Genomic DNA, 12189 nt, shown 5'->3' on the forward strand with positions numbered 1-12189 from the left:
TTGTGCTTGTCTGGCCTTGTTTTAAGAAATAATTGCATTTCTCATGCGCACTAGACCCATATCACGAATTAACTCTAGCTCCTCAGTGTGGTTATCAGACCTGTGATACTTCTCGTTGAAAATGAAATGCAATGCTGAAGGCGGCTTTCCTTCCTGACAAAGTGCCAGATGTACGTAGCTTTGGGTTTGAGAGGTCCTAATAATGAATTTTTGCGATTCGGTATTGGGAAATTGCTAACAGCTGTGTACAACAGTGTGTTTTACACTGTTTGCGATTCCCAGTGGGTCGCAAGTGCCCTACCTCATTATGACCCACTGAAAATCATTCAAAACAGGCCTTCTTTTTGAGGGTGTTAGCACGTCTGACCTTAATAAGTAAACTTACAAGGGGACGCGATTAGGCCGATGAACATTTTGACTTGCAATTAAGATGTTCCCACCATAGATCTAGTACATACAGATCAATAACCCATAATCAATCAACAAAATCAATAATCACTAATCATCAATGTCATTAATAATCAATGGAGTCAGTAATTAACACACCATGACCTTTCAGTCATGAATAACCACACCTTTTAGTAAAAGTAAAAATATTTATTTCCCTATATTAGCATTGTTAATGAATCTCAAAATCAAACAATACACATACAGAAACACTTGCTGTCCGAACCTGCAAAAGAAACGTAATCTAATCAAAGCTTGAACTACGACATAGTCTAAGGTTACAGTACAAATTAATAACAAGGTCAATTGCGTCAACGTGATCACATACATCAAGTTTCAGCAAATAAATTAATCAAGCATTATTCCCTATTGACAGACTTTTCATTAGTAAGAATCCTCAACTAACATCACATTAGCATCCACATGTTGGGCTTCATGCAAAACAATTTAGTAACAATTTGGAAAAAACATCTAACTATGGCTCTGTCAACACAGTGCAGTTGGTACCTACAAAGAAAAGCAAATATTCTTAACAGACACATAGGTATGATCTATACCTCTCCTCAATTGGATCGGCAACACAAGATAGTCTTCATCATCAAGACTTCGGTCGATCAGCAAGGCATCAAGATTCAGCATCAAGGTTCAGAAAACGCACGTCTTTTGTCAAAACAGAAAAAGGGCAAGAATGAGCACTCCCCTCCCGGTTAAGTCTTGTTAAATTAAATTCACTAAAACTATTTCCCAAATCCCTGTTGGTCAAGGGATTGCATAATCACACTTGATCCAATAAAACTAAAACTCCAAATCCATGAATTCTACCATTACTCTATTCACATGTCGTCGATTGGTTGTCCTGCATTGACATCATCCGGCTCGTCAGGAAACAATATTGTTTCAGCTTCTACTCCAGTCAGTGTCTCCATTGTTCTCCTCCTGAGAAAGTCAGTTTTACACACATAATGTTACACTTAGCAAGAACAGCATCTTCTAGCAGTCGGTTCTCATGAGAAAAGGATCATCAGCTGTCGGCACATTTAACCCCTTCGCTGCCAGGTCTCCCACCCCGCACCCCGAAAAGGTGCCAGGCATTTTATTGGCTCTTTGGGGCAGTTTGCGCTTAGGCCCTCATACCTTTTTGTCCCTATAACCTACCCATGCCAAATTTACATTAGTTTTTTCCAACATCCTAGGGATTCTAGAGGTACCGAGAGTTTCTGGATTCCCCTGAAGGAGACCAAGAAATTAGCCAAAATACAGCAATTTTATTTTTATTTTATTTTTTTTTAAATGGGAAAAAGGGCTGCAGAAGAAGGCTTGTGATTTTTTTTCCCCTGAAAATGGCATCAAAAAAGGGTTTGCGGTGCTAAAATCACCATCTTTCCAGCTTTCAGGAACAGGCAGACTTGAATCAGAAAACCACATTTTCCAACACAATTTTGGCATTTTACTTGGACATACCCCATTTTTACTATTTTTTGTGCTTTTAGCCTCCTTCCACTTAGTGACAGAAATGGGTATGAAACAAATGCTGAATCCCGGAGATCTAATCATTTCTAAAAAGCAGACAAAATTCTGAATTCGGCAAGGGGTAATTTCTGTAGATCCTACAAGGTTTTCCTACAGAAAACAACAGCTGAACTTAGAAACATATTGAAACTGAGGTGAAAAAAAACAGCCTTTTTTCTCCATGTTTTACTCTGTAACCTTTTCCTGTGATGTCAGATTTATGAAAGCAATATACCGTTACACCTGCTGGACTCTTCTGGTTGCGGGGATATATAGGGTTTGTAGGTACACCAAGAACCCTAGGTACCCAGAGCCAATAAATGAGCTGCACCTTGCCATGGGTTTTCATTCTATACTGGGTATACAGCAATTCATTTGGTGAAATATAAAGAGTGAAAAATAGGTATCATGAAAACCTTTGTATTTTCAAAATGGGCACAAGATAAGGTGTTGAGAAGCAATGGTTATTTGCACATCTCTGAATTCCAGGATACCCATACTAGCATGTGAATTACAGGGCATTTCTCAAATAAACGTCTTTTTTAAACACTGTCTAACATATGGAAGGAAAAAAATGTAGCGAAAGACAAGGGGCAAGAACACTTGTTCTGCTATTCTGTGTTCCTCTAAGTCTCCCGATAAAAATGGCACCTCACTCGCGAGGGCAGGCCTAACGCCCGCAACAGGAAACACAACATGGACACATCACATTTTTACATTGAAATCTGATGTGTTTTTTGGAAAGTGCCTAGCTGTGGATTTTGATCTCTAGCTCAGCCGGCACCTAGGGAAACCTACCAAACCTGTGCTTTTTGAAACTTGACACCTAGAGGAATCCACAATTGGGGGGGGGGGGGGGGGGTTGGACTTGTGGGGCTCTCATCAGGCCCTGTTACCCAGAATCCTTTGCCTAGTGCTCACAGCAGAAAATGCTCAAAAACACAACATGGACACCTCACATTTTCCTAAAGAAAACAGAGCTGTTTTTTTTTAAAGTGCCAAGCTGTGGATTTTGGCTTCTAGCTCAGCCGCCACCTAGGGAAACCAACCAAACCTGCACCTTTTAAAAAAATGTTTAAAAAAAAAAAATATATACACCTAGGGGAAATCCAAGATGGGGTGACTTGTGGGGCTCTAACCAGGTACTGTTAGCCAGAATCCTTTGGAAACCTCAAAAATTGGCCAAAACCAAAAACAAACAAACAAAACAAACAAACAAACACAAAAACACACTTTTTCCACACATTTCGGCGACAGAAAGTTCTGGAATCTGAAAGGGGCCACAAATTTCCTTCCACCCAGCGTTCCCCAAAGTCTCCTGCTAAAAATATAAAAATAGTACCTCACTTGTGTGGGTAGGCCTACTGCCCGTGAAAGAAAATGCCCCAAAACACTATTGGTACACATCAAAATTATCAAATACAAACCTATCTGTTTTTGCGGGGGGCATCTGCGTTTTTGATCCTGGGCTCAGCAGCCATACAAGGAATCCTACCAAACCCAGACATTCCTGAAAACTAGACACCCGAGGGAGTCCAGGGAGGTTCGACTGGTGTGGATCCCCCAGTGTTTTCTTACCCAGAATCCTCAGCAAACCTCAAATTTAGCTAGAAAAAAGAAAAAAAAAAAGGCTTTTCCCCACATTTCTGTGTGGGATCACCGCACCAGGACAAATTTCCTACCACCCAACGTTTCCCCCTCAGTCTCCCGGTAAAAATTATACCTCACTTGTGTAGGTGGGCCAAGTGCCTGTGACCGGGAAGAGCGCAAAACATGTCAAAATTGAGGGGGAACCAAAGCGGGTCCAAAAGGGCAGTTTGAAAACAAACATTTCTAGGCTGACAAGTGGGGCAGAATTTTTATCGGTAGAGATGAGACAATGCAGGGTGGTAGGAATTTTGTGGATTCCTGCAGATTCCAGAAGGTTCCATCACAAAAATGAGGAAAAAAAATTGAGATTTCCAGAAAAGGTGGAGGTTTGCAGTGTATTGTGGGTAAGAAATTGGTGCGGGGTGCATGTGAAGCACACCACGCTGGACTCACCCAGATGTTTTGTTTTCAGATGTGTCTAGGTCTTGCAATTTTTTTTACATGGCAGCGTCCCAAAGTCCAAAAAGTGCAGCCCTCACCATTCCAAGAGGGACAATTTTGAGTGTTAGCCAAGCTCTCATGGCCCAAATGTAAAACCAAAACCATCAAATGTCCTCTTGCTTGCTGCGGGATAAGATGTTTTAGTGTGTGGGTGGAGAGCTGAAAGACTGTTACCCCCTTCAGTTGGGGTAGGGTCATAACCATGCCCATACTGGTTGGTGGCCACCACCCCACTATTTTTTTTTTTTTTTAATTTCCTGGCATCTAGTAGACTTTCTGCCCCCCTGGGGTGTGGATCAGAGGCAATTGCCCCTTCTGCCCACTGGTGGGCAGAACAACTTTGGCCCCATTTATTTGAGGTGGGGCTATGGCCATACCGCCACCCCCCCACCCTCTTCTTTTGAAAAAAATAATCTTCCCTGGTCTCTGGTGGGCTTTCTGCCCCCTTGGGGGCAGATATGGCCAACAGTAATGTGGCCCAATGGGGAGCGACCTTGGCCCAATGGGCTGCCCCCCCCAAAACACACACATACACACACCAATCCCTGGTGCCTAAGTGGTTTCTGCCCCCCTGGGGTATAATCGGCCTAAAATAAGTAGGCTGATCTGCCCCCAAGGGGAGCAGAAATGGCCTAAAATAAATCTGCCCCCTCAGGGGAGCGACCCTTGCCTAAAGGGTCGGCCCCCTTGAGTGAAATTGACACAAAAAAATAAAAATCCCTGTTGTCTAGTGGTTTCTGCCCCCCTTGGGGACAGATTGGCGTAATAAAAATAGGCCGATCTGCCCCCAAGGTCAGCAAAAGTGGCCTAAAGACAATTTCCCCCCCCAAGGAAGCGACCCTTGCCTAAGGGGTCGCTCCCCACATATAAAAAAATAAAATAAGTAAAAAAAATCCCTGGTGTCTAGTGGTTTCTGCCCCAAGGGGGGCACACTGGCCTAATAAAAATAGGCCAATCTGCCCCCAAGGGGGAAGAAATGGCCTAGAGTTAATTTTGACCCCAGGGGAGCGATCCTTGCCAAAGGGGGTCGCTCCCCACAGGGGTGGAGGGGTGCGAGGCCCCCTGGGGAGTGCTTCCCCCGAGGCCCCCTACCTGGACGTAACGGTTACGTCCTGGTCACCCGAGCGGTGCTGCCCAGGACGTAACAGTTACAATTCAATTGAAAATCACAGTTTAACTCTCTAGGACAGCCATTTATTAAACGTTAAGAAATACAGCTTGACATGAGGCCTGGCAAATAGGCCAAGACTTTCGCTAAATTAAGGCCTACAACTAATAAAGCTAATACATAACCTTTAATATGACATATTACTACATCAGTCAAACATATACTCAATATTTCTTAGACTATTAATAATTACACTTTGTGAACATTGGCGGGCACTCGTCAATCACATTTTCAAATGTGTGCATTATTTTTCTACATTATTATATTTTCTACACAAATCCATTACTCAGAATACATGAGCACTCAATTATTTTTAATAAAACACCTGAGCTAGCAAGGGGCACTGGAAGTTAGAACAAAATAGTAACCAAATCACATCGGGAGCAACGACGGGCACTAAGTAAGTTGAAATCAATTAGTGCTTGATCCCTGCTCCACATAGAGGAACAGAAATAATGCCAAATGTGCTGTGACGAATTAGAAGGCTGTAAACCAACAAATGGTGAGCAACAGGTGGGCACCAAGCCCTTTAATGAGCACAAGAGTGTATTGCATGCGGAAGTGCAGCCAATCAACTTAGAATACAGCACAATCTAAAATTGCACCAAAGGTGCAACACATGCTGAAGAGAAATGTTTTCATTGAGACCTACAAGTTATTCCACGCCATCGGAAAGAGAAAAGCCACCCTTTCAATACTTAGCAAGTTAAAACCATTGTCGCAGAACATCATGCTTTAAATGAGCGGCTCTTATAAGGAGTGCTTAATTTGAGCTGGTGGATTCGCGTGCGGGGCATCAACACTTATTTTTGAGGGCCGGGACTTATTTTTCTGCCTTAAATATTTACAAAAGACACATATGGGAAAGACTGAGGAAAAGAAAACTAAAAAGCGTCAGAAAGGGAGGAAGCTGCCATGAGTAAGCTGAAGGGGCAGGGAGTGCCTGTAAATGGATTAAAGAGGCTTGAGCTGGCTTTAGGATTAGGCTCCCTCAGTATCCTGTGCTCGCACATTTAACTGCGGCAGCCACATATTTGAGAGGACAGCTTTGGGCACCGGCATGTTTTCATTTACAAATTGAGCACTGTTTGTAAGGTACTAACAACCTGCACTTCTTTAATATGAGTAAGCAGAGGGTGTCATGCTGGGCAAACTTTAATTGGAAAAATCAAAAACTGCAATATAAATAGCGTTTGGCACTTGAGCTCCCTGTAGCCCATGCTCCAGTCAATGAATTTCTAATAGGTTCTTCATTTAATTGGCCTTCCAGATGAAAAAAAAAAAAAAAAAACACAACACTTACGAAGCTGGGTGAAGGTTTTCATGGCCGTCAAACCCTTGCCATTTCTGAACAAAATTTCACCATGCAGGTCATCAAAAGAGATTATTCAACATTTCAGACTGCACACTGCTGCAGCATTTCGCCATATCTAACTAAATGCATCATAAGGTAAACAAAATCATTGGGAACACAAGCACAAAATTCTATATTTCAAATACACTGTACCTTAATATCCTTGGCAATTTTAGCCCAGTCGTCAGTCGTCATATTTGAAGAATCAAGCAAAGGTGAATATTCTAATATAGTGTAAACAACTCGTTTCTTCTCCTTGGACTCTCTGCAAAATGTAGCAAAATGAAGCAATCGGTTATAAAGTATGCAAAGGTGCCGGTAAGACTTGTCATTTGAAGATGCTTTAAGGGATTCTCTAGAGGGAGGAAATCTCCCAAGGAAAAGTGGTACTCATGGTGCGCATTAAAGGACCCCAGCACACTAAGGACTCCATTTAGCTGCTCAGTGAGTAAGATCCCTTTTAGCCAGTGTCAGCATACATGGTAAAAAAATTAAAAAAAAAACATCTTAAAAAGAACACAAAATAAGGAAAATAAATTATGACTCAAGTGTCTTGGGGTCAACCTTTACTCGCTTACTTCAAAGGGAATCTCCCAAAAACAGATTTCCTGTCTGTCAACCTCTTGATTCCCCCACATTTACAGGGAAGGGTTCTGCTGGGCTCACAACAGTGGCGCTGATCACTGACCTCTCTATCTCAAACATCACATATGGGGATGGGCCTTTTGACGATATGGAAATGGCTGCTGGTTTTTTTCCTGGTGGCCCTAGAAAGGGGGGGGGGGAAGGGAGGAGACAATACAAATCATACCACTCCCCCACCCAATCCCCCCCCCAACCTCCCACCCCCACTGCCCAACACACACACAAAACTGCAGCACATTAGGGAGAATAACTATCATTTCAAAATACTTTGGAGGTTTGCTTAAGGAAACTATCCAAATGCTATCATGGCCTAGTGGAACGGCTTGTATTGTGCACTTCCTTATCAGTCCACTTATTTCGAAGACTTTTCTACTCAGGCAGGACTCTGTCCATTTCTTTTATGACCGGTTGTTCATTTGGGACTTAGAATAATTCTGAATCCTCTCTGCATTTATGCCTTAATGGTATTTAACATTTAGTCTTGATTGCTTAGTTTTTCAGATTAAGTAGTACAATCCTTTAACTTTTCCTTGATATAGAACTCCTTTGAGTGGTTCTAATTACCTATAATTTACTCTGCTAAGTTAACGTGGGACCTGATGCTTAGAAGAGTGTTGTTTATCACAATATCAAGGATGATGGAGCAGAACCTGGAGGTACATCTTGGAGTGATCTGAATTTTGGGCCGTCACTCAATTTGAGATTCCGGGTTCTGCTTACACAAAAGTTGGTAGCAGAGGATGGTTGTGTAAAGGCACCTTTCTTTCATAGGGGTCACCAAAATATTTTTTTTGATTAGGACTGCCTAATATCCAGTTTGAGGGAAAAACTTAGTTCTTGAGACTCGGAGAAGTGCACAGCAAGTCACTGTGTATGCTGTGCGTTCCTGAACAATCTGGATTATGAATAGGGCAAATTGAATTACGAGTCTGATTGAAGTATGACTTTGAAGAATGGATAATTATTGTATCAGCTTATATACATAAGCCATACAATATACAAATAATAAAATCCATATTCTGGCACAAGAAAGTAAATAAGCAATCAGTAAATTCCATGCCCAAATATCAAAACATTCAACAAGAGCTTTCCAATATAAAATAAGCTTATCCGGAAGGCCCTTGTTTACTTTCCTCACTCAGTAATTAGTTCCACAAAGGCAATTAGTACAATTACTAGTTTAAAACAGAACTCTGCATCCAAACAATCAACGTAACAGCAATGCCTTCTACTAAAAGGACTTTGAGCAAAACATTTCTGACTGATTCAAATTAATCTTCTACTTGTAGGCTGACAGTTGAAAAATAGTGAAAAGTTAAAATAGTGATAAATAAAGCCCCTCTGAAACGGCCATTCTGTTATCTATGTCACAGCTGCATCACTTTCCATGTTTCATAAATGTAAGAGACCACTGAATTGAGGACAGAATTAATGTCAGTCCTTAGACAAAAAATCCAAAGTGGCAACAGGGCCAAAAATCAACATTTAAAAAAAGGGATAATCTTCCTCCATGATGGCAAAGAAAAGGAACAGAGTAACATAAAATGAATGAGGCTCTCATCTCCACCATGCGAACAGAGGCAAGAGCTGTCACTGCTAGACTTTGACCCGTTTTGTGTGAAAGGCTTTACAGGGAGACAATACTTTTATTTTATTATACCAGAGGTGGACGGCCCCACAGACTCCATGTTAGCACATATTTCCTTACAACCAATGGTGGCAAGGGAATATGCAATCTATTTAAAACCAAGGTAGCTTATAATTGCTACTTTTCCAAAGGTCACAAATTGGCATGAGGCAAAACAGTAAGTTTGGTTTGGACCATATTCCATGCCAAAACAAAAGTGGCTTGAGTGCCGCAACAGCTTCAATGTTGTGTAAGCCCAACTCATGTTGGGGTGTTGCCATCAGAGGTCTTGCGGCAAGTTGTAACAAGCAACGTAGAAATTGATTCTCCACTCTGAAGGCCTGGTGACTTGCTGCTGCTCCAAATCTCAGCCCGATACAGACCAAAAGGCGAGCACTTTGTCCTGGTAAGCCTGTAGAGCTGGCCTGATTGATCTTTAGCCAACACAGCTGCTAAAGCGAAGAGCAGCATTTGATTGCTGAGAAATACTCATTTCACTCTTCCTCATTTGTTTGCCTCAAGTTAAGTTAGTATGGAACCTTATCCCTAGAAAATCACTAAAGTCATCTAACTCCAACAGCTCATTATTTACTCTGAATGATTTTTTCAGGGTGTGCAGCCAGTTCACAGCCATAGATCTGGTTTGTGAGATGTTAATTTTAAGATTCTTCTTGGAGCAGTATGTTTCGAAACCCTAGAGGAGTTAACGTTATGCACTGAAAGTTCTGTCTGGGCCAATAAAATGGCATGGTTGGCAAACAGCAAAATAGGTGTTTTTATTGCCCCCACCCCAAAAAATAAAAAAATAAAAAAATCAAGGGGACATCGAGATTTAATGCTAATAAATGGTCGCTGACATTGTTAATGAATAGATTGAACACAAGAGGTGCAAGCACAGACCTTTTCCTCATACCCACTTTGATGCCAAAGCTTGGGGTGCAGTCCCGCTTAGGGCCAAATCTCAACACAGCAAACCTTTTGCCCATCAATTTCTTCAAATTGTTTATTGATGTGTTTTTGGATGATACCGTTGAGCAGACTAATTAGTATACAGATCAGTTACTGAGGGACAACAGTGCCACAGTCACAACACATTAGAGCTATCCACAAATCTCAATGAGATTAAGTTCTGGGTTTTAACTTCACTGATGGGATTGATAAGGAAGTCATTACTGTCTTTATATAGGTCTACTAGTCCCTGGATTGCAAATGCCACATTTCCATCAAACATGCATCGAGATAGGTATTTGCTTCTGCAGCGGATGGTGCATTTTGTGGATAATGCTACAGCAATGCCACAAGCTCAAATGACTGTTCCAGTCTTCTGAAGATTCAGCTTATCCAAAGACCATCTGGTAGACTGTTTCCCAGAGATCCATGTTCCAGGGATAGTGATATCTGCAGCTGATTCTCTGGTTCTGTTCGAAGGTGGTTTGGTTTTCAGAGAATACATTCCCGGCAAGAGAACAGGTTATGGAATTCAGCTGTATATGCTGTGTGAAAAGGTAACTGGATATGCGTATAATTTCAGGGTGTACACTGGTAGGGGTTCTTCAATTGACCCCCTCCCCCCATTCTACCTTATATAGTCAGTGAAAAAGAATTGTGTGAACTTGCCAGAGAACCTTTTAGTAAACATCCCTATTTATAAGTGGACAATTTCTACACAGGTTTGCAATTATTTAGATAGTTGTTGAAAGTGGGCACTGTGGCATGTGGCAAATCTGCTCTAACCATAAAAGGTTACCCTAAGGAGCATACATAAAAAAAAAAAAAATTGAAACACCTTCAAATGGAGCAGTTCTTAATCAATCAATCAGTATATTTATAAAGCGTGCTACTCACCCGTTAGGCTCTCACGGCACTTTTTGGGGGGGGGGAGGAGCTACTGTTTGAAAAGCCATGTTTTGAGGCGTTTCGGTAGCGAGTTCCAAGTCTTGGCGGCGAGGTGTGAAAAGGACCTTCCTCCGGCAGTGGAGCGTCGGACACGGGGGACGGTGGCAAGGGCGAGCCTGGCGGAGCAGTATTTATGAACTTCTTTCTTTCAAATGTTTGGACAGAAGAGGAGGTCACATGCTCATAACTATTCACAAGGATTGCCACTTTCCTGAATACATTTCCCCAAAACCCAAAAAAGACTTTCCTTGTCCGAAGAAGAGTACAAAAGTAGAGTTGTATGTACTATCCGGAGCGTGCTTCTAATCCTGGTGTGTGTTTGCCCATGTTGTATATTGTGTCATACGCAACTCAAGTATTGGAAGCAACTATGAGAGTAAGGGGAAACTGAATGTGGTCTGTATTGCCATATAATTTCTGTTTGGATACCTGGCTGGCTGTAGCTTAAAGTACTTAGTTACACCTGTTCTGTATACAGTCAGAGTTGGTATTTCATCTTCTACCAATAGTTGGTTCTTTCGATTTGGAAAACTGTGCTGTTTTTAGTTGAATATTTAAATTTTTTCCTGTCTTTTTTTTAAAATGTGCAATATGTTTATTATGAGAGTGTTTTAGACAGGATTGCTTGATACTTTGAGATTTTTTTATAAAACCTTTTAACTTTTCCATGATTTAGAACTTCGTTATCAGTGGTCTGTTACTTATGATTTACTCTGCTAAATTAACGTTAGGACTGATGTTGAGGAGGGTGTTTATCGCAAGCTCAAGGGTAACTGAGCGGAAGTTCTAGAAGTAAATTTTGGGTTGATCTAAATTTTGGGGTGTCATTGAATTTGGGGCTCCCGCACAGCATCCACTCAGAGCAGTCTCAATTTTGGGTACAGGACACGAAAGTACTTCTCTGATGGACTTTTACCTTCATGGCACTGCAGACATGCTGGTGCAATTAGAAGGGCTTGGAGGGCTGGGGTGGCATTTCAAGTCACTACAAGTTCTCATTAACAGTGAATTTTGCCCAGATAGAAGAAAAAAGATCCCGGTTACATAGCAGTGGAAACAATTTTAGACTTGCTCTCCACAGGACCATCACAACAGAGCCCAGAAACTTAGAGGTGCAATGTTAGTCCACCGGCTAGTGAACACCCAATTATCCAGCATATGTTGAAAAGGATTAAAAAAACTGAACGTGTAGCAACTTATTGTGGTAAGCTCAATGCAGCCCCCCATTAGGCACTGAGCTGTTAGTGCAAGGAAGGGAGTCATTAGAATTAAAAGGAAGCACAGCTGGATTATATTTTATTTTTCCAGTTTGGTTAATTTCTCAACATTAAGGTCTGTGCAGTGTGCCTTGGTGCACAAAATCCTTCTGGGCTGTTGTCTGTATAGCTGCTGTTTGTGCACAGTCAGAATGATTTAGGAACAGGCCAGAGCTGAGTCACAGTGTGCGGTCAT

The 12189-nt window shown here is 41.7% G+C and overlaps 1 protein-coding gene across 2 annotated transcripts in view; it reads right to left on the bottom strand.

Moving 5' to 3' along the window:
- ASPG (asparaginase) overlaps positions 1 to 12189 on the bottom strand; it is a 266891-nt gene that overhangs the window by 198175 nt on the left and 56527 nt on the right. For both annotated transcript variants that reach the window (XM_069207261.1, XM_069207260.1), the window contains exon 3: positions 6723 to 6834. In XM_069207261.1, coding sequence (XP_069063362.1) covers positions 6723 to 6834 — 112 coding nt within the window. The remainder of the gene's footprint in view (positions 1 to 6722; positions 6835 to 12189) is intronic.

This window comes from Pleurodeles waltl, chromosome 9 (assembly GCF_031143425.1).
Source record: "Pleurodeles waltl isolate 20211129_DDA chromosome 9, aPleWal1.hap1.20221129, whole genome shotgun sequence".
NCBI classification, from domain to species: domain Eukaryota; kingdom Metazoa; phylum Chordata; class Amphibia; order Caudata; family Salamandridae; genus Pleurodeles; species Pleurodeles waltl.